Source organism: Cyrtonyx montezumae, unplaced genomic scaffold (genome assembly GCF_038088225.1).
Source record: "Cyrtonyx montezumae isolate F1298 unplaced genomic scaffold, pur_monq_1.0 scaffold_188, whole genome shotgun sequence".
Classification (NCBI taxonomy): Eukaryota; Metazoa; Chordata; class Aves; order Galliformes; family Odontophoridae; genus Cyrtonyx; species Cyrtonyx montezumae.
Genome location: NW_027071923.1, coordinates 2501 through 27357, shown reverse-complemented (window position 1 = coordinate 27357; position 24857 = coordinate 2501). Strand labels below are relative to the sequence as shown.

General features: G+C 60.6%; 2 protein-coding genes across 3 annotated transcripts; one reads left to right on the top strand and one right to left on the bottom strand.

The window, feature by feature from the left end:
- The first annotated feature begins 368 nt into the window (after positions 1–368).
- LOC136047803 (hypoxia-inducible factor 3-alpha-like) lies at positions 369–11268 on the top strand. The gene is given in 10 exon segments (XM_065735093.1): positions 369–481; positions 4941–5131; positions 6197–6243; positions 6245–6334; positions 6813–6897; positions 7088–7197; positions 8221–8399; positions 9091–9197; positions 9937–10084; positions 11169–11268. Coding segments are annotated over 10 exon segments (1170 nt in total).
- Positions 11269–19002: 7734 nt separating this feature from the next.
- On the bottom strand, positions 19003–23925 carry FOSB (FosB proto-oncogene, AP-1 transcription factor subunit). 2 transcript variants are annotated; one of them, XM_065735092.1, is made up of 5 exons: positions 23447–23925; positions 21801–22124; positions 20613–20720; positions 19435–19593; positions 19003–19277 (listed from the first exon to the last, which is right to left on the bottom strand). In XM_065735092.1, exons 1-5 carry the CDS (start codon positions 23570–23572, stop codon positions 19212–19214), a joined length of 783 nt encoding a protein of 260 aa, XP_065591164.1. In that variant the 5' UTR covers positions 23573–23925; the 3' UTR covers positions 19003–19211. The 2 variants fall into 2 exon arrangements, with proteins under 2 accessions (XP_065591164.1, XP_065591163.1); XM_065735091.1 differs by having other exon boundaries at positions 19003–19593.
- Between the last annotated feature and the right edge of the window lie 932 nt (positions 23926–24857).

Here is a 24857-nt window from a genome sequence, read left to right as displayed (position 1 = left end):
TCATTGGCTGGGAGCCCGAGGGGCGTGGCCAAAGGGGTTTTGGGTGGGGGCGGGCTGGGGTCTTACTGGCTGGAAGCCGAGGGGGCGCGGCCATGGCGTTGAGCTGGGGACTCATTGGCTGGAAGCCAGGAGGGGGGCGGTGACCAAGTCGTGGGTTTGGGCTTTCATTGGCTGGAGGCCAGGAAGGAAGGGGGGGGTGGGGCGTAACCAAGGGGTGTGGCCAAGACGCGGAGCTGGGGGCTCATTGGCTGGAAGCCAGAAATGGGGGCGTGGTCAAAGGGGCGTGGTCAAAGGCGCGGAGCTGGGGGCTCATTGGCTGGAGGCCAGGAACGGGGGGGCGTGACAAGTGGGCGTGGTCTAAGGTCGATATGGGGCGTGGTTTGAGGAAGGGGGCGTGGCCGGGGAGGGGGCTCGGCGCGGTGGGTGCGGGCGCGCAGAGGGCGGTGGTGGCGGCGGCCATGGACGGGCGACCCGGGCCGAGGTACGGGGGGGTCCAGGGTGGGCGCCCGTGGGCAACCGGGACCCGGGGGTGGGGTCCTAGGACCTGGAGGGTCGTGCGGCGACGGGGATGAGCGGGATCCGATCCCATATGCGGGTCTGGGGGGGGAGGTTCCGGTGTAGGATAGGGTGGGTGGGAGTCCCGGGGCAGTGGGGAGGGGGTCCCGGGGCAGTGGGAGGGGGTCCCTGGGCAGTGGGAGGGGGTCTTGAGGTCCAGGGAATGTCCTGGGGTTAAAAGGGGGAGGGGTGGGTGCCCAGAATCCGGAGCCCTATGGAGGGGAAATTGAATCCCCGAGGAGTTCTCGTGGGCTCGGGGATTTATGGGGGGTGGGCGACCGGGGATCGGGGGGAAAGGGTGCGGTCGGTTCCCACCCCCCTCTCCCTGGGGGGGGAGGGGTCCGGAGGTAATGTCGTGGGTCAAAGAGGGGGATCCGCCCCCCTGGGGTTGGTGGGTACACAGCGATTAACCCTCTCCCTCCTCCCCCCCCCCCCGCTTTGGAATCGCCAGACCCCCACCGGTTTAATTTGGGGAACCCCTCGGGACCCCTCAGCGGTCTCTCCCCCCTCGGATCAGGGGGGGTTGTGTTCCTCTTGGGGGTGCTGGGTGCAGGGGGAGAGCCGTCAGGATCTGACCCATGGGTGGGGTCTTAAAGTGAGGGGGGAGGGGGGGGGGGACAGAGCCGGGAGGAGTCGTGGGGTGAAAATGGGTGTGTGTCCCTTTAAATGTGGCCTCGGGTGTGAAGGGGGGGACGGGACACGAGTGTGGGACGTCTTGATGAGTGTGCAAAGAGCTTGGCGGGGTGGGGGGAGGGGTGTGTGTGAGCTGGGCGTGTCCTTGTGCAAGATGCACGTGTTGTCGTGCAAGAGCTCTGGGCGTCGTGGTGTATCCTGGCGTGAGGTCCTTGTGCGAGAGTTGCATCCTGATGGGTCCTCGTGCAAGACACGTGCATCCCAGTGTGTCCTTGCATGGGATCTGGGTGTCCCGGTGCATCCTTGTGCAACCTTTGGGTGTCCTCGTGTATAATTGTGTGAGCTAGGTTTATCCAGGGGCAGGTTCTGGGTGTCCCAGTGCATCGTTGTGCGAGCCACGTGTGTTCTGGTGCATCCTCGTGTGAGATGGGTGCACCCTCGTGCGCTGTGGCGTGAGCTCTGTGTGCTCTCACGTGAGCCATGTGTATTCTGGTGCATCTTGCTGTGGGCTCTGGTTGTCGTGGTGTGCCCTCGTGCGACACGGTGTGTCGCCACGTGAGCTCTGGGTGTCCTCGTGTGTACGGGTGTGAGTTGGTTTCACTCTGGCGCGTCCTCTGGGTGTCACGGTGCATCCTTGTGAGAGCTGCTCGGCTCCTCGTGCACAGTGGTGTGAGCTGTGGGCATCTGGGTGTGTCTTCATTTGTGGTTGGGCGCATCCTCGTGAATGCCCCCCCCACGTCCTCGTGCAAACCGCGAGCCCGGTTGTGCTGTAAAGCGGCGCACAAGCATCCACGTGCAAGCCAGGGGGGCTCCCTCGTGCAAGCCAGGCACTTTCTTGTGCAAAACCTCAAGCTTTAGTGCAAATCGGTTGTGCCCTCGTGCAGGGTGTGCAGCCACCAGCCCCACTTGTACGCTCCGCGTGTCCTGCTGCACCCACACTCACCATCCTCGTGCGCTCCTCGTGCAATTAGCATCAATCCGCGCACATTTGCATAGCCCCACCCCCCATCCCACACTCACTCCCCCCCCCCCCCCCTCCAACCCTCCACCCCCCCCTCCCGGTCCCGTCCCCGTGCGAGGGCCCCCGGGCTCAGCGCCAGGGACAGGAACAGCGCGTCCCGCACGTAGCGCCGCACACGCACCGCCGCTCGCACGCGCACCAACAGACGGACTCTGTGCTCACACCCACCCTGCGCGCCCGAGGGCACGCTTGCACGCTCGTGTGCACCCCCCCCCCAAGCCTCACGTGGACCCCCTCCTTGCACACGCACGCCTGTTTCGGCTTGCTTGCACGCCCTGTGGGCTTTGCACACCCGGTGTCACACATAGTCACACACTCATGCATGCTGGCACGCTCGTGTGCACACACGTGTGCACACCCACAGCCCTTCTCTCCCCCCCTTCTGTTCCCACGTGCTGTGCACACCCACACGCACTATTGTGCAAACCCTTCACACACCCGTTTGTGCAGACACATGGATCTCAGCGTGCTTGCACACCTGCCCCTGTGTGCTTGCACGCGCGTGTGCTCCAACTCAGTGTGCAAACAGAGGCACATTGGGGCGTGCTTGCACACTCGCGCCTCCCCGCACCCCTTTACACAACCGCGTGCTCCCACATGTTGTGCACGTGGGCATGGGATCGTGCACTCTCACACACTCGTGCACACCCATCTGCACCCAGCCCCACCAGTCCCAATCCCATAGCCCCCACCCGACCCCATTAACCACCCCAGCCCCACCAGTCCCAACCCCATAGCCCCCACCTGACCCTATTAACCACCCCAGCCCCACCAGTCCCAACCCCGTAGCCCCCAGCTGATCCCATTGGTGATCCCAGTCCCTCCAGTTCCAACCATATAGCCCCAACCCCACTGACCATCCCAGTCCTACCAATCCTAATCCCATAGCCCCCACCTGACCCCATTAACCACCCCAGCCCCACCAGTCCCAATCCCATAGCCCCCACCCGACCCCACCGACCACTCCAGCCCCACCAGTCCCACCCCCATAGCCCCCACCCGACCCCATTAACCACCCCAGCCCCACCAGTCCCAACCCCATAGCCCCCACCTGACCCTATTAACCACCCCAGCCCCACCAGTCCCAACCCCGTAGCCCCCAGCTGATCCCATTGGTGATCCCAGTCCCTCCAGTTCCAACCCTATAGCCCCAACCCCACTGACCATCCCAGTCCTACCAATCCTAATCCCATAGCCCCCACCTGACCCCATTAACCACCCCAGCCCCACCAGTCCCAATCCCATAGCCCCCACCCAACCCCACTGACCACCCCAGCCCCACTAGTCCCAACCCCATAGCCCCCAAACGACCCCATTAACCGTCCCAGCCCCACTAGTCCCCAACCCTATAGCCCCAACCCCACTGACCATCCCAGTCCTACCAATTCTGACCCCATAGCCCCCACCCGACCCCACCAACCACCCCAGCCCCACCAGTCCCAACCCCATAGCCCCCACCCAACCCCACCAACCATCCCAGTCCCACCAGTCCCAACCCCATAGCCCCCACCCAACCTCACCAACCATCCCAGCCCCACCAACCCCACCAACCATCCCACTCATAGGTTCATAGGTTCATTAGGTTGGAAAGGACCTACGAGATCATCTAGTCCAAACCATCCCAGTCCCACCCAACCCCACTGACCATCCTAGCCCCACCAGTCCCACCAGTCCTGACTATGTAGCCCCCACCCGACCCCATTGTCCATCCCAGTCCAACCAGTCCCGATCCCATAGCCCCCACCCGACCCCGTTGTCCATCCCAGTCCAACCAGTCCCGATCCCATAGCCCCCATCCAACCCCATTGTCCATCCCAGTCCAACCAGTCCCGATCCCATAGCCCCCACCTGACCCCATTGTCCATCCCAGTCCAACCAGTCCCGATCCCATAGCCCCCACCTGACCCCATTGTCCATCCCAGTCCAACCAGTCCCAATCCCATAGCCCCCATCCGACCCCATTGTCCATCCCAGTCCAACCAGTCCCGATCCCATAGCCCCCACCCGACCCCGTTGTCCATCCCAGTCCAACCAGTCCCGATCCCATAGCTCCCATCCAACCCCATTGTCCATCCCAGTCCAACCAGTCCCGATCCCATAGCCCCCACCCGACCCCATTGTCCATCCCAGTCCAACCAGTCCCGATCCCATAGCCCCCACCCGACCCCATTGTCCATCCCAGTCCAATCAGTCCCGATCCCATAGCCCCCACCCGACCCCATTGTCCATCCCAGTCCAACCAGTCCCAATCCCATAGCCCCCACCCGACCCTGTTGTCCATCCCAGTCCAACCAGTCCCGATCCCATAGCCCCCACCCGACCCCATTGTCCATCCCAGTCCAACCAGTCCCAATCCCATAGCCCCCACCCGACCCTGTTGTCCATCCCAGTCCAACCAGTCCCGATCCCATAGCCCCCACCCGACCCCATTGTCCATCCCAGTCCAACCAGTCCCGATCCCATAGCCCCCACCTGACCCCATTGTCCATCCCAGTCCAACCAGTCCCAATCCCATAGCCCCCACCCGACCCCATTGTCCATCCCAGTCCAACCAGTCCCAATCCCATAGCCCCCATCCGACCCCATTGTCCATCCCAGTCCAACCAGTCCCAATCCCATAGCCCCCACCTGACCCCATTAACCACCCCAGCCCCACCAGTCCCAACCCCATAGCCCTCACCCGACCCCACCGACCATCCCAGTCCCACCAGTCCCGACCCCGTTGCTCCAGGTCGACGCCGGAGCTGCGGAAGGAGCGCTCCCGGGACGCGGCACGGTGTCGGCGCAGCCGGGAGACGGAGGTGTTCTATCAGCTGGCACACACGCTGCCCTTCGCCCGCGGCGTCAGCGCTCACCTGGACAAGGCGTCCATCATGCGCCTCACCATCAGCTACCTGCGCGTGCACCGCCTGCTGGCCGCCGGTGCGAGCCCAGCGCTGACCCCAAAGCGGATCTGTGGGGTCTCGTAGGGTCTATGGGGTCGTTAGAGTCAGTGGAGGGTCTGTGGGGTCAGTGGGGACAGTAGGGTCAATGGAGGGTCTGTGAGGTCAATGGGATCAGTAGGGTCAGTGGAGGATCTCTGGGGTCAATGGAGGGTCTGTGGGGTCAGTGGGGTCAGTAGGGTCAGTGGAGGGTCTTTGGGGTCAATGGGATCAGTAGGGTCAATGGAGAGTCTGTGGGGTCAATGGGATCGGTAGGGTCAGTGGAGGGTCTGTGGGGTCGATGGGATCAGTAGGGTCAGTGGAGGATCTCTGGGGTCAATGGAGGGTCTGTGGGGTCAGTAGGGTCAGTAGGGTCAGTGGAGGGTCTTTGGGGTCAATGGGATCAGTAGGGTCAATGGAGAGTCTGTGGGGTCAATGGGATCGGTAGGGCCAGTGGAGGGTCTGTGGGGTCGATGGGGTCAGTAGGGTCAGTGGAGGATCTCTGGGGTCAATGGAGGGTCTGTGGGGTCAATAGGATCAGTAGGGGTCAATGGAGAGTCTGTGGGGTCAATGGGATCAGTAGGGTCAATGGAGGGTCTGTGGGGTCGATGAGGTCTGTAGGGTCGGTGGAGGGTCTGTGGGGTCAGTGGGGACAGTAGGGTCAATGGAGGGTCTGTGGGATCAGTAGGGTCAGTGGAGGGTCTGTGGGGTCAGTGGAGGATCTCTGGGGTCAATGGAGAGTCTGTGGGGTCAATGGGATCAGTAGGGTCAATGGAGAGTCTGTGAGGTCAATGGGATCAGTAGGGTCAGTGGAGGATCTCTGGGGTCAATGGAGGGTGTGTGGGGTCAATGGGATCAGTAGGGTCAGTGGAGGGTCTGTGGGGTCAGTGGAGGGTCTGTGGGGTCAATGGGATCAGTAGGGTCAATGGAGGGTCTGTGGGGTCAGTGGGGACAATGGAGGGTCTCTGGGGTCAATGAAGAGTCTGTAGGGTCAATGGAGAGTCTGTAGGGTCAATGGAGGGTCTGTGGGGTCAATGGGATCCATGTCCCCCCCTCCCTCTTAAAGGCACATGGGCAGCAGCGGCAGAGGAGGTGGACGTGTGCTACGCGCGGGGCGCTGAGCGGATTCCTGATGGTGCTCAGCGACGGTGGTGACATGATCTTCCTCTCTGAGAACGTCAGCCGCCTGCTTGGGCTCGGCCAGGTGCGCGTGCAAAGGCCCTCGTGCAAGGAGGGAGGCGTGCAAAGGGACCTCGTGCAAAGAGGGAGGCGTGTGAGGGGCTTCGTGCAAGGGGAGGGGTGTGCAAAGGGAGGGGGAAAGCGTTCTCAGGTGAAGGAGTCTTCCTGCAAGGGGTCCTCGTGCAAAGGGACACTGTGTAAAGGAGCCTTGTGCAAGGGGTGCTCATGCAAAGGGCTCCTCGTGCAAAGGGTTCGTGTGAACAAAATCCTTGTGCAAGAGGTCCCCGTGGAAAGTGCTCGTCGAGCCAGGGGGCTGCTCATGCAAGAGGTACGTGTGCAAATGCGCCCTCGTGCAAAGGACACTCACGCAAGAGATCATAATGGAAATGGCAATAGTGCAAAGGACAGTCGTGCAATGGGTTTCTTGTGCAAAGGAAACTTGTGAAAGAGGTCCTCGTGCAAGGGCTCTCACACTGCTGCCCCTCCCCCCCCCCCCCCCGCAGCTGGAGCTGATCGGTCACAGCGTCTTCGACTTCGTGCACCCGTGCGATCACGAGGAGCTGCACGACGCCCTCAGCCCCCGCCACGGTGCGTGTGCCCCCCCCCCCCCCCACGTCCCCTTCCCCCACCTCTTCGACCCCTCCCCTCCACATCCTCCCACCCCAAAGAATCCATCACCCCTCCCAACCCACCCTGGTATCCCCCTCTATGTGTCCACCCCCCCCCCCCCCCCCCGGTGACTCCCCCTCCCCCCGTGTGCCCCTCCCCCCCCACGCAGTGGGTGCGCGGCGGAGGGGGGAGCGCTCGGGGCGCAGTTTTTCCCTTCGGATGAAGAGCACTTTGAGCGGAAGGGGGCGCTGCCTCAACCTCAAAGCCGCGGCCTGGAAGGTGTGAGCGGGGGGCGGGGCTACGGGTGGGGGCGGGGCTATGACGAGGGCGGGGACGCGGTTGGGGCGTGGCTATAGTGGGGGCGTGGCCATGAACGGTGCCTGTGCCGATTGGTAGGGGCGTGGTAAAGACTTGGGGGCGGGATTAGGGATGGGGGCGTGGCTATGATGGGGCGTGGCCATGGACGTTGTGCCATGGGGTGTGGGTGTGGCTATGATGTGGGCGTGGCTGTGGGTGGTTCCGCGCTAAGGGGCGGGGCCGGGACAGTGATTGGGGCGTGGCTATAGTCGGGGCGTGGCCATGGGCGGTGGCTGTGCCGATTGGTAGGGGCGTGGCTATGGGGGGCCGTGGTAATAACAGGGGCGTGGCCACGACTGGGGGCGTGGTCGTGGGCGGTTTGCTAATGGATGGGGTGCGGGACTAGAGGGTGGGGGCGTAGCCACGACCGGTTTTGTGCTATGGGGCAGGGGCGGGGCTACATTTTGAGGCGTGGCTATGATGGGGGCGTGGTCATGGGAGCTGTGTGTGCTATGGGGCTGGGCTATGAATGGGGATGTGGCCATGTGCGGTGGCTGTGCTATGGGGTGGGGGCGTGGCCATGTGCGGTGGCTATGGGGCGTAGCAAGGGGAGGGCCTATGCGGAGATATGTAAAAGGAGGCGGGGCTATGGGCAGGGGCGTGGTCATGGGGTGGAGGCGTGGCTGTTGAAAAGGGCCGGGGCTATTCTAGGAGTAGGGCTGTGGGCGGGGCTACTGGGCCGGGGGTGGGGCTATGCACCGTGGGTAAGGCCATGGTGGGGCTATGGGGTGCGGGGTGTGGCTTTGGGCGGGGGTTGTGGCTATGGGGCGTGGGTGGGTCTATGAGAAGGGGGAGCTCTGGGGCGGGCGGCTTGTGGTTATGGGGTTTTGGGCTTGCAGTTCATGGTTGTGGGGGCGTGCTCTTTTATCGGACAGGGGGCATGAGGTTGTGGGTTTCTGGGCGGCGGTTCTGGGGGAGCAACCCTGGTGGGTCGGGACCCCACAGGTGCTGCACTGCGCGGGCCACCTGCGCTCGTACAGCGCCGGGGGAGGCGCGGCGCTGCGGTGCCTGGTGCTGATCTGTGAACCCATCGCTCACCCCGCCGCCATCGACGCTCCCCTCGGATCCGGAGCGGTGCTCAGCCGCCACTCCATGGACATGAAGTTCACCTACTGCGACGAGCGGTGCGGCCGCCGTCCTCCCCCACAACCCCGTGACCCCCATAGACCACCCCCATAGACCACCCCCACAACCCCATGACCCCCCCCCCCACTCCATACAACCTCCTGTAGAAACCTTCAGGAAACCCTCCCTCCTCTTCTCCCCCCCCCCCCATGGGACCCTGCCCGTAGTCCCTCCCTTATAGACCCCCCCCCCCAATAGACCCCCTCTTATTGACCTCCCTCTTATAGACACCCCACAGACACTCTGGGAGCCTCCCTCCAGGACCCCCCCTTAGAGCCTCCCCAACTGGCTCCCCCAATAGAGCCCCCTCAAGGATCCCCCTACAGGACCCCCCCATAGAACCCTCCATAGCCTCCCCCATTGAATTCCCAATAGACCCCCCCTCAAGACCCCACAGGAGCCCCCCCATAGCCTCCCTCCAGCACCCCAATAACCTCCCCCCAGGACCCCATAGACCTCCTCTACACCTCATAGGCCCCCTCCAAACCCCCCCAGTACCCCATATCCCCCCCCACACACCCCATAGACCTCCCCAGACCCACTCTGCACCCCATAACCCTCCCTCAGAACCCCATAGGACCCCCCTCAGATTCCCCCAGCACTTCATATTCCTTCCCCCACAGTACCTCATAGCCCCCCCCCGACCCCATAGCCCCCCCTGGCTGATGGGGTGTGGGGGGGTCTCTGCAGGATTGGGGAGGTGGCGGGGTACGCCCCCGAGGAGCTGCTGGGCTGTTCCCTCTATGAGTACGTCCACGCACTCGACTCGGACACTCTGAGCAGGAGCGTGCACACCCGTGAGTGACCCCCCCCCCCCAGGACTCCTCCCCCAACCCCAAAAGTCCCATCAGAACCCCCAGAATCCCCACGGGAGCCCCCAAATTCCCCCCCCCATATCCCTTACTATGTCACTCCAATTCCCCCCCCCTCATTGGAACCCCCCCCCCACCCATGACCCCACAAAACCCCTCCACTCCCCAAAATGCCCCTCTACCCCATTATCCCCTCCATCAGCCTCCCCAACACCCCAATACCCCCCACACCCCCGTAATGTACCCCAAAATCTCCTTACAATGTCACCTTCATGTGCCCCCCTCCCCACGTACCCCCCCCAAGAGCTGAACAAGAGGAGTCACTACCAATTCCTGATCCATGGCCCCCCCAGGATAACCCAATACCCCCCCACCCCACCCATAGTGTACCCCAAAACTCCCCACAGTGTCACTCCCCCTCTCACCCCATGCAAGAGAAGCCACTACCACTTCAAGACCCACCCCCCAACCCCCCCATCCCAGGACCTCTTGGTTCCCCCCCCAAAATCCCCCAATTCCCCATAGGGGTCCCCCACACAATGTCCCCCCACATGTATGCCTCCTCCCCCCCCCCCCTCAAATGCTGATCAAGAGTAGCCACTACCACTCCCTGACCTATATTCCCCCCCCAGGATCCCCCCAACCCCCCAAAATCCACATGGGGTTACCCCAACTCCTCCCAAATGTCACCCCCCCCCATCTGTCCCGTCCCCCCCCCCCGCAGTGCTGAGCAAGGGCCAGGCGGTGACGAGCCACTACCGCTTCCTGGCCAAGCGGGGGGGGTTCCTGTGGGCGCAGACCCAGGCCACCGTCATCGCCAACAGCCGCAGCGCACAACCGGAGGGCATCGTCTGCCTGCACTTTGTCCTCAGGTCTTTGGGGGGGGGACGGGGAAGGGGGGACCTGATGGGGGTGTAGTACCCCCATTCCCAGCGCCTGGGGGTGTATAGGACCCCATACCCACATCTGTACCCCATTCCCAGTGCCTGTTGGGGTGTAGGACCCTGTTCCTACACCTGTACCCCATTCCCAGTGCCTCTTGGGGTGTAGGACCCTGTTCCTACACCTGTACCCCATTCCCAGTGCCTGTTGGGGTGTAGGACCCCATACTTACACCTGTACCCCATTCCCAGTGCCTGTTGGGATGTAGGACCCCATACTTACACCTGTACCCCATTCCCAGTGCCTCTTGGGGTGTAGTACACTGTTCCTACACCTGTACCCCATTCCCAGTGCCTCTTGGGGTGTAGGACCCTGTTCCTACACCTGTACCCCATTCCCAGTGCCTCTTGGGGTGTAGGACCCCATACTTACACCTGTACCCCATTCCCAGTGCCTCTTGGGGTGTAGTACACTGTTCCTACACCTGTACCCCATTCCCAGTGCCTCTTGGGGTGTAGTACACTGTTCCTACACCTGTACCCCATTCCCAGTGCCTCTTGGGGTGTAGGACCCTGTTCCTACACCTGTACCCCATTCCCAGTGCCTGTTGGGGTGTAGGACCCCATACTTACACCTGTACCCCATTCCCAGTGCCTGTTGGGATGTAGGACCCCATACTTACACCTGTACCCCATTCCCAGTGCCTCTTGGGGTGTAGTACACTGTTCCTACACCTGTACCCCATTCCCAGTGCCTCTTGGGGTGTAGGACCCTGTTCCTACACCTGTACCCCATTCCCTGTTGGGGTGTACCCCATAACCCACATCTGTTGGAGGGTAATGTCCCATACCCTCACCTGTACCCCATTCCTTTCTGGGGTCTTCCCTTACACCCCCTTCCTTTTCGCAGTACCCCTCCCCCGTCCCCCATACCCCATTCACTTTGGGGTCTCTTACCCCCCCCACACACCCTCCCTTCCCGTTTTGGGGTACCTTAACCCCATACTCCCTGTACTCCATTCCATTTTTGGGGTACTCTAACCTTACCCCCCCCCCCCCCCCCAACTTATTTCAGCCGCGTGGAGCAGCGGGGGGTGGTGCTGTCCCTGGAACAAACCCAACGGCGTGGGGTGGGGGAGGGGCGCCGCCTGCCCCCCCCCCAGCTCCGGCCCTGAGCCTGATGCACCCCCCCACGACGCCGTCCTAAACCTCAGCCTCGGTGGGATACTGGGGCTGGGGGGGGGGGGGTAATGAGGGGGCATGGGGTGGAATTTTGGGGTTCTGGGGGGGTCTTTGGGGGTGGGGGAGTTCCCTGTGGTTCTGGAGGGGTTCCGGGGGGGTCCATATGATGCTGGGGGAGTCTTTGGGGGTTTTAGGGGTGGGTCCTTATGGTTCTGGAGGGGGTCTATTTGGTCCTGGGGGTGTCCCTGTGATGTTGGGGGGGGTCCCTATCACTCTGGGGGGATCTTGTATTTTGAGGTTTTTTGGGGGGTGGTTCTATGCGAGGTAGCCATTTGGTTCTGGGGGGGCTCTTTTGGGGTTTTAAGGGAGAAGTCCCTATGGTTCTGGAGGAGGTTCTTTTGGGGGCTTTAGGGGGGGCCTCTTTGATTCTGGGGTGGGGGGGCGGAGTGATCTTTGGTTCTAGGGTGGAAGGAAGGGGAGGTCCCTTTGGTTCTGGGGGGGCTCTCTTGGGGTAATCCCTTTGTATTGGGGGTTCTGTAGGGTTCTGCGGGGTGGGGGCTCTACTCACCCACCCCCCAACCTACTCCCCCCCCCCCCCCCCCGTGTTTCCAGGCGTGGGGGTCCCGCGGCTGTTGGCATTCGTGCGTCCGGCCCACGTCCCCGAGGCTGTGCTGCAGAGGGACCCGCGCCGCTTCTGCTCCCCGGAGCTCGCCCGTCTGCTCGCCCCCATCTTTGACCCCCCCCCCCAGGAGAACACCCCCACCCCGACCCCTCACCCCACCCCGACCCCGGCCCGCCGCCGCTCCAGAAGCCCCTCCCCCGTCAGTGGGAGTGTAGGAGCTTAAGGGAGGGGGGAGTTGGGGGTGGTTATAGGGAAGGGGGGGTTCCTCAAAAAATGAGATGGAGGAGGGGGGATTTGGGGGCGGTCTTGGTTGGAAGGGGGCAATGAGGGTGGTCTTATTTGTGAGGCTTTGTTTGGGGGGTGGAGCCTCCAAAAATGAGAGGTGTTGGGGGAGGGAAGGGGGATTTTGGGGGGGGGGGTGTCTTGGTTTGGGGGGTCAGTGGGGGAGGTCTTATTTGTGAGGTGTTTTTTTGAGGGGGGATCTTCAGAAATGAGGGGGTTGGAGCGGGAAGGGTGGTTTTAGTGGAGGAGGGGGCACGGGGGGGGGATGGGGTCAGGGTACTCAAAGATTAGGGGTGATAGATTCGAGGAGTGCTGGGGTATTCATTAATTATTTGCACCCGCCCCCCCTCATTCCTCTGCCCCCCGGGGACGAGCTGCTTTTCGAGGTGCAGAAGCTCTTTGCTGGGAGCCCCGAGCCCAGCACAGCCCTGCAGGTATTTGGGGGGTCAGTGTGGGGGGAGGAAGACAGCAAGACTCCCCCACCACCTCCCCCGAGTCATAGTGACCCCCCCCCACCATGCAGGCCGCCCCTCTGGACCTGGCCATGCTGGCCCCATACATCCCAATGGACGGTGACTTCCAACTGGGTGGAGCTGAAGCACCGAGGGGGCGTGGCCAGCGCCCCGTCGGCCCCGCCCCGTCGGCCCCGCCCCCTCGCCCACGGCGCGGAGTTTCCCCGGACGTGGCCCCGCCCCCCTCCGGCCTGGCCCCGCCCTCCGCGCTGGGGGAGTGACCCCGCCCTGGGGCGTGGCCATGCCCCTCCGTCACGCACGTCAGCCCGGAAAAGGTGGGTGGGAGTAAGGAATGTGGGCGGGGCTAATGTGGGTATGACCAATGGGGATGGAGGGGGTGGGGTTTTTAGGTGAGGGCTATTTAAATGCGTGGTCATTTGTGGGGGGCTAGAAAGGGGGCGTGGCCATTCAGATTCGTGGGGCTCAGGGGGCGTGGCTATACGGAATGTAAGCGTGGTTTAAAACAGGGGCGTGGTCATAAAAGGGGGGCGTGGTTAATCTAAATTATGCTGTTGGGGAGTGGGTGAGGGCCATGGAAGTGGGCGTGGCCAGAGTCTAATCAACAAGAGTGGGTTCTGAATGAGGGCGTGGCTTGTTCGGAGGGGGCGTGGCCTAAAAGACAAAGGGGCGTGGTCTCATCTGACATCACTTTTTAGGGCGCGGGAACCTGGAGCGGAGGATCCGGGGGGCCCCTTTGAAGAGAGCGGAGCTGGGACCCCCACCTGGTGCCCCCCCCTGGGGCTGGTATGGGGACAGGATACGGGGGGGACCCACGGATGGTGGGGTAGGGGATGCGGAGGTGTGGGGAGAGTGGGACATGGGGACATGGGGGGGACATGAGTAGTTGGGTAGAGATAGTAGTTGGGTAGAGATAGTGATAGTAGTTGGGTAGAGATAGTGATTAGTAGTTGGGTAGAGATAGTGATAGAGAGGAGGATGGTTGGAGATGATCTTTTAGGTCCTTTCCAACCTTATGAACTTATGAACTTATGAACTTATGAGGATATGGGGGGATACTGTGGGGGACATTGGGGAACACCAAGACATCGGGGGGCATGGTGGGGAGGGGGGCACATTGACACATAGAAGGACACTGTGTCCTGATGTTCCCCCCCACTGCGTTGTCCCCATGTGTCCTCTTGTCTCTGTGCCCCCACCCCCCTTTGTGTGTGTGCGTCCCCTCCCCCACCTCAGGGGCTGTTGCTGAGCAGGGACGACCCCCCAGGACTGAGCCCCCACCTGGGACCGGAGCAGCCCCTCGGTGAGGTCAGGAGGGAGGGGAGAGACACCAACATTTAATGGGGGGAACCCCAAAACTAGATGAGGGGTTTTGTGGTTGGGAGGGAATCCTAAAATTTGAGGGGGAGGTCTTTGTTGGAGATGGGAGGATGAAAATTTGAGGGGGAGGGATCCCAAAGATTGGTGGGGGGGGGGGAACTCCAATGGGGATGCTGAAATCCAGAGCGGGGGCCAACAATAGGGGTGGAAGTCCCCAAATTTGGAAGGAGATCGGTGGGGACAGAACCAAAATTGGGAGGGGTCCCCAAGTGAGGATTATTTGTTTTCTTGGGGAGGAACACTACCGCCCCCCCCAAAATAATGTTCATTCTTTCCCCATTACAGTGCTGCTGAGTGATGGTATGGCCCTGGGGGGGGTCCCAACATTGGGGCACCCCCGGGGGGGAGAGGAACCCGAAGGGCCCCCCCACAACCCACGTTTGGAGAGGAACTGAGGGTGGGGCCCACATGCCTCCCCCCGCCTCCCTGAAAAGAATAAAACCCCACTGACCCCCAAATTTAATACGGACACCCCCCAAAAAAAGAGAAAACAACAAAAGGGGAAACAGTGGGGGGGGGGGAAAGCCTGGAAAACTGCCTTCCCCCCCCCCCCATCACCAACAGGGGACCCCAAAATAGTGCCCCCCTCAAAACCACATAAATCGTACACCATAAATTTGATGTGGGGGCGGGGACAGCAAATGTGAGCCCCTCCAAACATTGCCCCTCTCAATCTGACCTCCCCCCAAAAAATCTATGCCCCCCCCCATACATTAACCCCTAAAATCGGAGCCCTCCCATACATTAACACCCCTCCAGTTTAACCCCCCCTCCAAATCAGTCGCACCATACATTGCCCCCCCATGCTGACCCCCCCCCCCCCCGAAGTGTGAGCCCCTCATTTTCTACTATTGCCCCCCTCCCCCAGACCCTCACTCTTTGCCCTCCCCCCAATTTTGGGGACCCCCTGCGCACATTCGTACCTCTCCCCCCTCCCCCCCAAAAAGGGAACCCCCACAATACTCATAACCCCCCTCATCATGGGGGGTCCCTGGGGGGGCGGGAATGAACATGCCCCTTTGGGGGGATCCTTGTGCACCCCCCTCCCCCCCTGAACAAAAGATCACCTGGACCACCACCCCTGATTTTTATATGGTCCGTCCTGAGTTGCACGGGAAAGTCCTCGTGCAAGAACCTGGTGCTAAAGCCTCGTGCAAGGCCTGTCCTTGTGCAAGGGCCTGGCGTGAGAGCCATAGTTGTGCAAGAGATGCCCTCATGAAAGGGTCTGGTGCTAGAACTTATCTTGTGCATGGTCCTGGTGCAAAGACACACTTGTGAAGGGCCCACTGTTGTGCAAGAGCCACTCTCGTGCAAGAGATGTCCTTGTGCAAGAACCTGGTGCTAGAGCTCAGTGCAAGAGCTGCCCTTGTGCAAGGACGGCCCTCATGCAAGGGTCTGGTTTGAGAACCACACTTGTGCAAGATATGTCCTTGTGCAAGGGTTTGGTGCTAGAGCTGATCTTGTGCAAAGGCGTGGTGTGAGAGCCACACTCGTGTAGGATTCATTGTACAAGAGTCAGTTTTGTGTAAGAGATGTCCTTGTGCAAGACCCTGGTGCTACAGCCGCGTGCAAGAGCTACCCATGTGCAAGAGCCACCCTCGTGTTGCAGTAGAAGAGCCCGGTGCAAGAGACGTGTGTGCACCATCTGCTAGTGCAAGAATCTTGTGCAAGAATAACCCTTGTGAAGGATCAGCATTGTGCAAGAGCTACCCTCATGTAAGAACTGATCTTATCCAATATATGTCCTGGTGCAAGAGCCACTCTAGTGCAAGAGATGTCCCTGTGCAAGCCCTTCGTGCAAGAGCCACCCTCGTGTAAGAGCCACTCTTGATCAATATACGTCCTTGTGCAAGAGCCAGGTGCAAGAGATGCGCACAAAGGATGGGATCTGCCCCAGTGCAAGAACCTCGTGCAACATCTGTGTGCAAGAGCCATCCTGGTGAAGGATCAGCCCTGTGCAAGATCTGTCCTCGTGCAAGAGCCCCGTGCAGTAGCCGCCCTACTGCGTGAGCAGCACTCACGCAGGAGCTTCTGGAGCACAAGTGCCCCGTGCAGGAGACATCCTCATGTGAGCCCCATCCTCGTGCAAGTGCCTCGTGCAAGAGCCTCCACACGCCAAGGAGCTGCCGTAGTGCAACGACCTAATGCAAGAACTACCCTGGTGTAAGAGCAGACCTCGGATTTTGAGAGCCCCACCCTTGTGTGAACCCAATCTGCGTGCAAGAGCTGCCCCTCGTGCAACAGCCTCATGCCCCTTCTCCTCCCCGCCCCCCACAGCCGCTTCGTGCTGAGCTCTGCTCAGCATCTGCGCCTGAGTTGGGACTGGGGGGGGGGGGGTCACATGATGGCCCCCCCCAGTGCCACACGAGGGCTCTGGTGTAACACGTTGTCCTCTGAGGACCCTGGTGATGTCACACGAGGCCTCCCGTGTAACACCATGACCCTGGTGATGTCGCACACCATCACAGTGTCACACGAGGATGGGGCCCAGAGCCGCTGCCACCCACACGCACACCCCCAACCCCCCCTCCCCCAACCGCACTGTTTTGCTTCGGGGGGGCCCTGTACTGCCCCCCCCTCCCCCCCAGCAGCGCTGTGACCCCCTCTCCACACCCCATAAATGACCCTGAACCAATGGTGGCTTCGCCTCTGCTTGGGGACATTGCGGGGGGCAGCGGGGTGTGGCTCTTCTGGTACCTCTTCACACCCCTCTCTATGGTACTTTCGCCCCTTTTTAGTGGTCCTCCCATCACTCCGTGGTCCTCCAACCGCTATGGCGCTCCTTCTGCTCTATGGTCTTCCAACCACTCTTTGGTCCTCCAACTGCTCTATGGTTTTAGCACCATTCCATGGTCCTCCAACCACCCTATGGCCCTACCACCTCCAACCACCTTACACTCCTCTAACCACTCTATCATCCTCCAACTGCTCTGTAGCCCTCTGACCACTCTATGGTCCTCCAACCACTCTATGGTGCCCTGCTCTATGCTCCTCCCACCCCTTCATGGTCGCAACCCCCTAACTGGGCATTTTTCCCCCCAAATTAGTGCATGAGGCCAAAGGGAGAGGCCGCTCTCTCAAGACTCCATGTCCCCACTGAGATGTGTCCCATGGACAACCTGACCCTGAGGACTTCCTCACCCCATCAACCCCTCATCCCAAAGGTCCCCATCCTATAGGCTTCACTTCCTCCCCCCAACCCCAGGAACTCTCTATCCCTCTCCCCTCCCACGACCCAAATCCAGAGCCTCCCCTTGTCCAACGAGGGACAAAGGGAGAAATAATAGAACACTGAGGTGGGGGGGTGGGGAGAAAAACATGGAAGGAATCTGATCCAAAGCTGCTTTATTGGTCACTGGGGGGCAGCGGGGGGGGGGGGGGGGGGGAAAGGAGGGGGAGCTAGCGCAGACCCCAACCCCCCCCACAACAGAGCCACAAATACAGCACAGGCAGTTCATAATGACAACAATAATTATCATAATAATAATAATAATAAAAAAATTAAACATCTCCGGAGCTGTGGGGGGGGAGGGGGGGGGGGAGAGGAAGAATAGGGGATGGCCCCACGCAACAAAAATATATATATATATATAATATATATATTCATATAATACATAGAGAGAAAGAACAGAGTCAACGCCGAGCAAAGCTGAGGCGAAGGCAGAGCAGGGGGGGAGGGGGGGGGGCAGCGTGCAGGGAGAGCTGGGTACAGTTTGGAGGGGACACAAGGGGACAAAGCTGCTGGAGGTGACACCTGGAGCCCCATCATCAGCGGTGGAGCGTTGTGGGGGGAAGTGGGGACACCACCAAAAGATGTCAGGGGTTGTTGGGTGAGTGGGGGGCACCTCCAGTGGTGGAGGATGTCTCAAGTGGGTTGGGGGACACCTCCAGTGGGATCTCCAATGGGTTGGGGGTAGAAATGGACAACGGATGGAGGTTGACACCTCCAATGAGTTGGGGACACCCTCACTGAATGGGTGGCACTCCCAGTTGGAGCTCCAATGAATGGGGGATGGAGATGCAGCACTGAGAACTTCAGGCCGACCTCCAAGGGACCTTCTCCAGCAATGGGACCAGGAAAGACATCTCCAGAGGGGTGGGGTATGGATATGATGGTGACAAGTGGCACAGGGACCACCTTACGGTCACCAAAACCGGGCACAGCGGTCTCCAGAGCGAAGACATTGCACGAGGGCCCATGGAATGATGGAGGTGGAACACAGATACCTCTACGGTGACCTCTAAGGTGACACCATGGGGATGTTCTCGATGTGGTGGAGATGGGACATGGCCTTCTCCAAAAGGGACAACCCCATGGGTTGGTGGCAACTGGACAAGAGCCACCTCTGAGGTGGTGGAGATGTCATAGGGATGTCCCCCAGGGTGGTGACAACGGGACACTGCTATCTCTGCCTGAAGTCCCAAGGACAACAGAAATCTGGAGCGGACATCTCTGGGGTGGTGGAGGTGTCACAGGGGTGTCCCCCCAAAGCGGTGACAATGGCCATCTCTAAAGTGATGGAGACACAGTGAGAGTCCCCTTGGGCCATTGGGGCACCTCAAAGTGGCGTGGACATCGGGGATGTGGTAAGGACACCTCCAGCGCACCATGGTGACAAAGCACCAACACCCCAAAACTGAGTTAACCAGTCCAAAATAAAGACCAAAAACCCAAAAAGTGTCCTAGGGACCACCAAAAATACAACAGATATCCAAAGAGCCACCAAAAAACTCAACAGATTCTTGAAGAACCATCAGAAAACCCAACGAATGTCCAAAGGGCCACCAAAAAACTCAACAGATTCTTGAAGAACCATCAGAAAACCCAACGAATGTCCAAAGGGCCACCAAAAAACTCAACAGATTCTTGAAGAACCATCAGAAAACCCAATGAATGTCCAAAGGGCCACCAAAAAACTCAACAGATTCTTGAAGAACCTTCAAAGAACCACCAAAAACCAGCAGATTCTAAAGACCCACCAAAAAAAAAAGCCCCTCAAACAACACCAAGAAGCAGCCCACCAGGGGGTTGCGGGGTGGAAGAAGGTGCCTGATTTGGAGCGTGCTTGGAGGGGGAGAGGAAACCAAAAGAATAACAACTAATTGGAGGGGGTGGGCCTGGGCAGGTGGGCTGGGGGGCGATGGGGACAACCCATTCACAACGCGAGGAGCGAGGGAGAATTCAAGGAGTCCGAGGACTGGTCGCTGCTGCTGCTCCGCTGATGTGAGGCTCCGCAGGTGGTTCCCTCTGGGTAGGTGAACACAAACGAAGACGTATAGGAGGGGTTAGGCGGCACCGGGGGGACCCCCGGCGCGAAGCAGCAGCTGGGGAAGGGACCTTGGGCGCCCGGCTGGAACGGGAAGGCGACGGGCCCCGGCGGTTCCTCCTTGCCCAAGGTGCTCACCTCGGCGGGGCCGGCACCCAGAGGAGTGGGGTCCTCGTAGGGGAGCTTGCAGGCAGGGGCGTGGGCCACCAGGACAAACTCCAGGCGTTCCTTCTCCTTCTGGAGTTCGGCGATCTCCGATTCCAGTTCGGCTTTTTCTTCTTCCAGCTGGTCGGTTTCCTGGCGGGGTGGGATGGGGTGGAGGGACGAGAGTGTCAGCATCGTGGGGGTGATGGTGGGCAGCACTCTGTGCCCGTCTCCTTCATCTCAGTCACCACTGATGTCCCAAGATCTTGGGGACATCATTGTCCCCACTCCATGGAGTTGGGCCTCTCCAATGTCCATCTCACGTGGGACAGTGGTGTCACCTCCGTGGGGTCAGTGATAGCGATGAAGATATCACCACTCAGCCCTCGTGGTTTGGAGTGCATCCATCTCCACCATCTCAGTCACCACTGATGTCCCCAGATCTTGATGACATCGTTGTCCCCTCCCCATCCCATATCCCTCTATCAGGAACAAAGTTGGACACCTCCAATGTCCCTCTGCTGTCCCCAACTCTTGGGGACGGAACCATCTCTATCCCATGTCCCTCCAAAGCTGAACCTCTCCAGCATCCCTCTCATCTGTCACCACTGATGTCCCCAGCTCTCAAGGACATCATCCCTGTCCATCGTCCCATCTCATGTCCCCAGCTCCATCTGTCCCTCTGAACGTGTCCTGGGGACTGCTGTCCCCATCCAACATCTCCAATCTGGGGACACTGCTGTGCCTGTCCACTGTACCCATAGGTGACATGGGGACACCACTGTCCCCTTCTAATGCCCCCATGGGCAAATTGGGGCCACCACTGTCCCCATCCATTGTCCCCAACTCAGGGACACCATTGACCTCATTCCACTGTCTGCCTTCTATGTCAACCATAGGTGACAGAGGGACACCACTACCCCCATCCATTGCCTCCATGGGCAATGTGGGGCCACCACTGTCCCCATCCAACGTCCCCATAGGTGACACTGGAACGCTGCTGTCCCCATCCAACGTCTCCAAACTGAGGACACCACTGTCCCCCTTCCAACATCCCCATAAGCGATATTAGGACACCACTGTCCCCCGTCCAACGTCCCCCCACACCACCCCCCCCAAGGTGTCACCCCCCCTCCCCAGGGCCGTTGTCCCTCGGTGTCCCCAGGACTCACCGCCTGCAGTCTGTCTGTCAGCTCCCGGCGGCGGTTGCGGCATTTGGCGGCCGCCAGTTTGTTCCTCTCACGGCGCACCCGACGCTTCTCCTCCTCCTCCGGCGTCAGCTGCAAACGGGAGCGATGGGGACATCAGTGGGGTGGGGGACAGGGACAGCACGGTGGCCCATCCACTCCACCCAAGGGTCATCGGGTTGGGGGTGGGGTTAAGGGAAAGGGTTGGGGACAAGAGAGTCCCCAGTTTGGGGACAGAAGTTCTTGGTTTGTGGACAAGAGGTGGGGACAAGGGCGTCCCCAAATTGGGAACCAAGGGGATGGGGACACAGTTCTTGGTTTGGGGAGAAGAAATGGGGACAAAGGAGTCCCATGTTTGTGGACAAGAGGGATGAAGACAAGAAAGTCCCCAGTTTGGGGACAAAGATCTTGGTTTGGGGACAAGAGTGTCCCAAGTTTGGGGACCAAGGGGATGGGGAAACAGTTCTTGGTTTGAGGACAAGAGCTAGGGACAAAAAGGGATGAGGACAGAGGTCCTTGGGTTAGGGACAAGACACAGGGACAAGGGTTGGGGACAAGTACCCCCGGGATGGTGATGAGGGTCTCCGGATTAGGGAAAAGAGATGGAGACAAAGGTCTTGATTTAGGGACCAAAGTCCCCAGCTTAGGGACATGAGCTCTGGTCTGGGGGCGGATCTCCCTGATACAGGGACAAGATCTGGGGACAAGAGTCCCAGGATGGGGGACAAAGGTCTTGGTTTAGGACAAGGGTCATCAAGTTGAGGAAAAATTTGGGGACAAGAGGCCTTGGAGGCCTTGCCTCCCTGGGTGGGAGATGAGAGATGGGAACAAGTGTCCCAGCTTGGGGATAAGAACCTTAGTTTAGGAGAAAGGATGAGGAGAAAAGATGGAGACAAGGTTGAGGACAAAGGATGGGGCCCAAAGGTCCTGGTTTGAGCATAAGTGTCCCAGGAATGGGACAGGGATCCTGGGATGGGGACAAGGGATGGGAGCAGGAGTCCCCAGGTTGAGGACAGGAGCTGGGGACAAGGGTCCAGGTTTGGAGGGCAAGTGTTCCCAAGATGGGAACAAGAATCCTGGGATGTAAACATGGGGAGGGGACATGGGTCCCCGGTTTGGGGCAAGCATCCCAGGGTTGGGGACAAGGGTCGGGGAAGCAGTGCCCCCACTCACCGTCTCATCACGGCTGCGTCGTGCTCGGGCCCTCGTGGCTCTGGCAGGGGGGGCCGTGGGGAACCCCCCCATTCCCGCAGTGGAGTAGCTAGGTCCTGGCAGGTCATAGGGATCCACCGCAGCGCCAGGAGCCGACGGAGGCGGAGGGGGTGGGGGGTGAGCCATGGGACCCCAGCTTGGGGTTGAGGGGGTTGGGGAGGCTGCGTTTGGGCCACTGAAGAGATGAGGGTGGGCTGCACCAACCACTGCAGGTCCTGGCTGCTGGTGATGGCCGTCACCTGTGGGCACGAAGGAGCCGGGCATGTCCCCCAGCGCGCTGCACTCCTGCGGGGGGACAGAAGGAAGGGCACTGGGTCAAGGGGGGGAGGTTGGGGGGACCCCCTGCCCTCCTACCCCCCATCCCCCAACTCGCACGTGTAGAGGGAGACCCTTGCATGCCTAGTGCTGGTGTGGGAGAGCTCTTGTGCACACAGAGCTCTTGCACACACATTAGCAGTGTGCGTGACATCCGTGGTACCAGTGTGCACTGAACTCTTGCACACCCAGTACAAGTGCACATGAGCTCTTGTAAGCACAGACTCCTTGCACAACTAGCACCAGTATGCAGGATCTCCCACATGTATGAGGTTCTTGCACACCCAGTGCTAGTGCACATGAGCTCCTGGCACCAGTGTGCTTGGCCTCCCATGTGCACAACCTCCTTGCACACCCAGCACCAGCATTCACAACCTCCCTGGCACCAGCGTGCAGTTGCTCTTGTGTGCACAGATCTCTTGCACTCCCAGAACTAGTGAACACAAGCTCCCTGGCACAAGTGTGCACAACCTCTTGTGCACAGGCCCCTTGCACATCCATTACTAATGCGCACACACCTCATACTTCTTTAGCACCAAAGTGCACGACCTCCCACACGCACAGATCTTGCACGTTTGACACCAACACAGAAACCTCTTACACTCGCAGCCAGCGTGCATGACCTCACACGTGCACAAATCTCTTGCACACTCAGCAGCAGTGTGCACAAAGCTCTTGCACGCTCAGCAATATTGGGCACTACCTCCTTGGCACCAGTACACGTAGCTGCCCACGTGCACAGACCTCTTGCACGCTCAGCATCAGTGTGGTTATGATGTTGGGGTAGGGGAATCACCCCCAGTTTGGGACCCCCACAGTGTTAAAACAGGGCCCCTCCCCCCCATATTAAATTGGGGAGGGGTCACCTCAATTTGGGATCCCCCCGAATCAAGCTTTCCCAACCCAAGGATAAATTTGGGCTGGGTGGGGGGGGACGACGACGAGGACACCCTCTCAAAACCAAGTCTCACAAAAGCCACGCCCCCACCACACAGGGGCGTGCCCATGTTAAGCCACACCCGCTATTAATTCATCTAGCCGCAGCACTCCCATATACGGCAACCCCTCCAACCACGCCCCCTCTCCCCTCCCATTGGCCGGCGCCGCGTGACGTCAGCGCGGGGAGCGCGCGGTGGGCGGGGCCGCCTCCCGTGGCAACAGCGAGGGGGCGGCGCTGCCGCCCCGCACGCTCCGGCACGCACGTACGTACGCGCGTGCGTCATCACGGAGCGTTCCAGCGCGTCACGCACGGCCCCGCCCCTTCCGGTTTTGCGCCCCCCTCAGGTCCTCACCTGAGCGGCAGCCGCCGCCGCGGGGCTCCCGAACGAATCCACCGAAGAGAAGGTACTGAGATTCGGCCGATGGGACGAACTGCAACGGGAACCGGAATCGTAGTCCCCCGGGAAGCCTTGGTACATGGCCCCGGGGCGGCGGGGGCCGCGCCTCCACGCCAAGGCTGCGCTGAGGCCTACGCGAGGGGCTCAGGGCAATGGCATCGCTGGGGGGGGGGCGGTAGGGGGAAGGGGTCGATTCGGGACTCCGGGTCTCGGTCCTCCGGTGTAAGTCCCGGTTCTCAGTCCCGTTCTGGGCTATAGGGCCCGGTTCTAAAGTCGGTTCGGGGCTGTAGGGACCGCTTCGGGGTTCCGGGTCCCGATTCTCCGGTGTAAATTCCGGTTCTCAGTCCGGTTCGGGGCTATAGGACCCGGTTGCCCGGTGTAAGTCCCGGTCCGAGTCCAATCCTGGGTTATAGGGCCCCTGTTCTGCGTTGTAAGTCCCGATTCTGAGCCCCGGTAGAGCCTTCCCAAGCTCCGGTTCTGCCCTCCGGACCCCGGTTTTGTGCACTTAAATCCCGGTTCTGAGTCCCGGTAGAGCCCTTCCGAGGTCCGGTGCTCCGCTCCAGAGCCCTTCTGAGCTCCGGCTCTCTCCTTCAGCACCGTTATAAGTGCCGGTAGAGTTCCGTTGAGGTCCGGTTCTGCTGCTCTAAACCCCGCAGCGTCCGTTCCGATACGCGGTTCCGGCGTTAAGTCCCCCACGCTCAGCCCTGAGCTCCGGTAAAGCCGTTCCAGGCTCCGATTTGCTCCGCAAGCCCCCCCACCCCCGGTACTCCTCTGTCGACCCCGGTAGAGCCAAGTTCCAAGGTTCAGTTCGGTGTTACTGTCCCGGTAGAGCCGTTCCAGAGCTCCGGTTCTGTGGTTCTCTTCTAGAAGTCCCGGTAGAACCTTTCTATGTTCCCGTTGTCCGTTGTAAGCTCCAATAGAACCCTTCCAAGTCCCGGTTGTTCGTGATAAGCTCCGGTAGAAACCTTCCAATCAGTCCCGGTCCTTCGTTGTAAACCCCACTAATTCCGTTGCTGTAGTCCCGGTTCTCCGCTCCCAACCCGGTTCTATCCCTTCCGAACTCCGTTGGCGGCTCTCGTTGCTCCTTTTTCGGAATCCCGGACCGGTTCCCGTTGGCGTCCGGTACCGAGTGCCGCTTTCCCCCCTCTCCGTTCCCTTCTCAATCAATGAAGCCTTTTTTTATGAATGAACCGCTCTCCGGCGCGCGGCGGCTTTATACGACGGCGCCCCGCCCCCTTTTGCTGACGTCACAGCTCCACGGTTTGGGGGGGGGGGGGGCCTGGGGGGGTCCGCTGAGCCCCTCCGGTGTCGGCGGCGGCGTCGCTCCGTCCGTCGGTTCTGCGCCGCGATCGCTGCGATCGCCGCC

Coding starts and splice junctions, on each gene's coding strand:
- FOSB (XM_065735091.1), bottom strand. CDS start 23,572: ATGTACCAAGGCTTCCCGGGGGACTACGATTCCGGTTCCCGTTGCAGT. Junction 22,125..23,446: donor CGGCGGCGGCTGCCGCTCAG/GTGAGGACCTGA, acceptor GTCCCCCCGCAG/GAGTGCAGCGCGCTGGGGGA. Junction 19,594..20,612: donor TGACAGACAGACTGCAGGCG/GTGAGTCCTGGG, acceptor CCACCCCGCCAG/GAAACCGACCAGCTGGAAGA.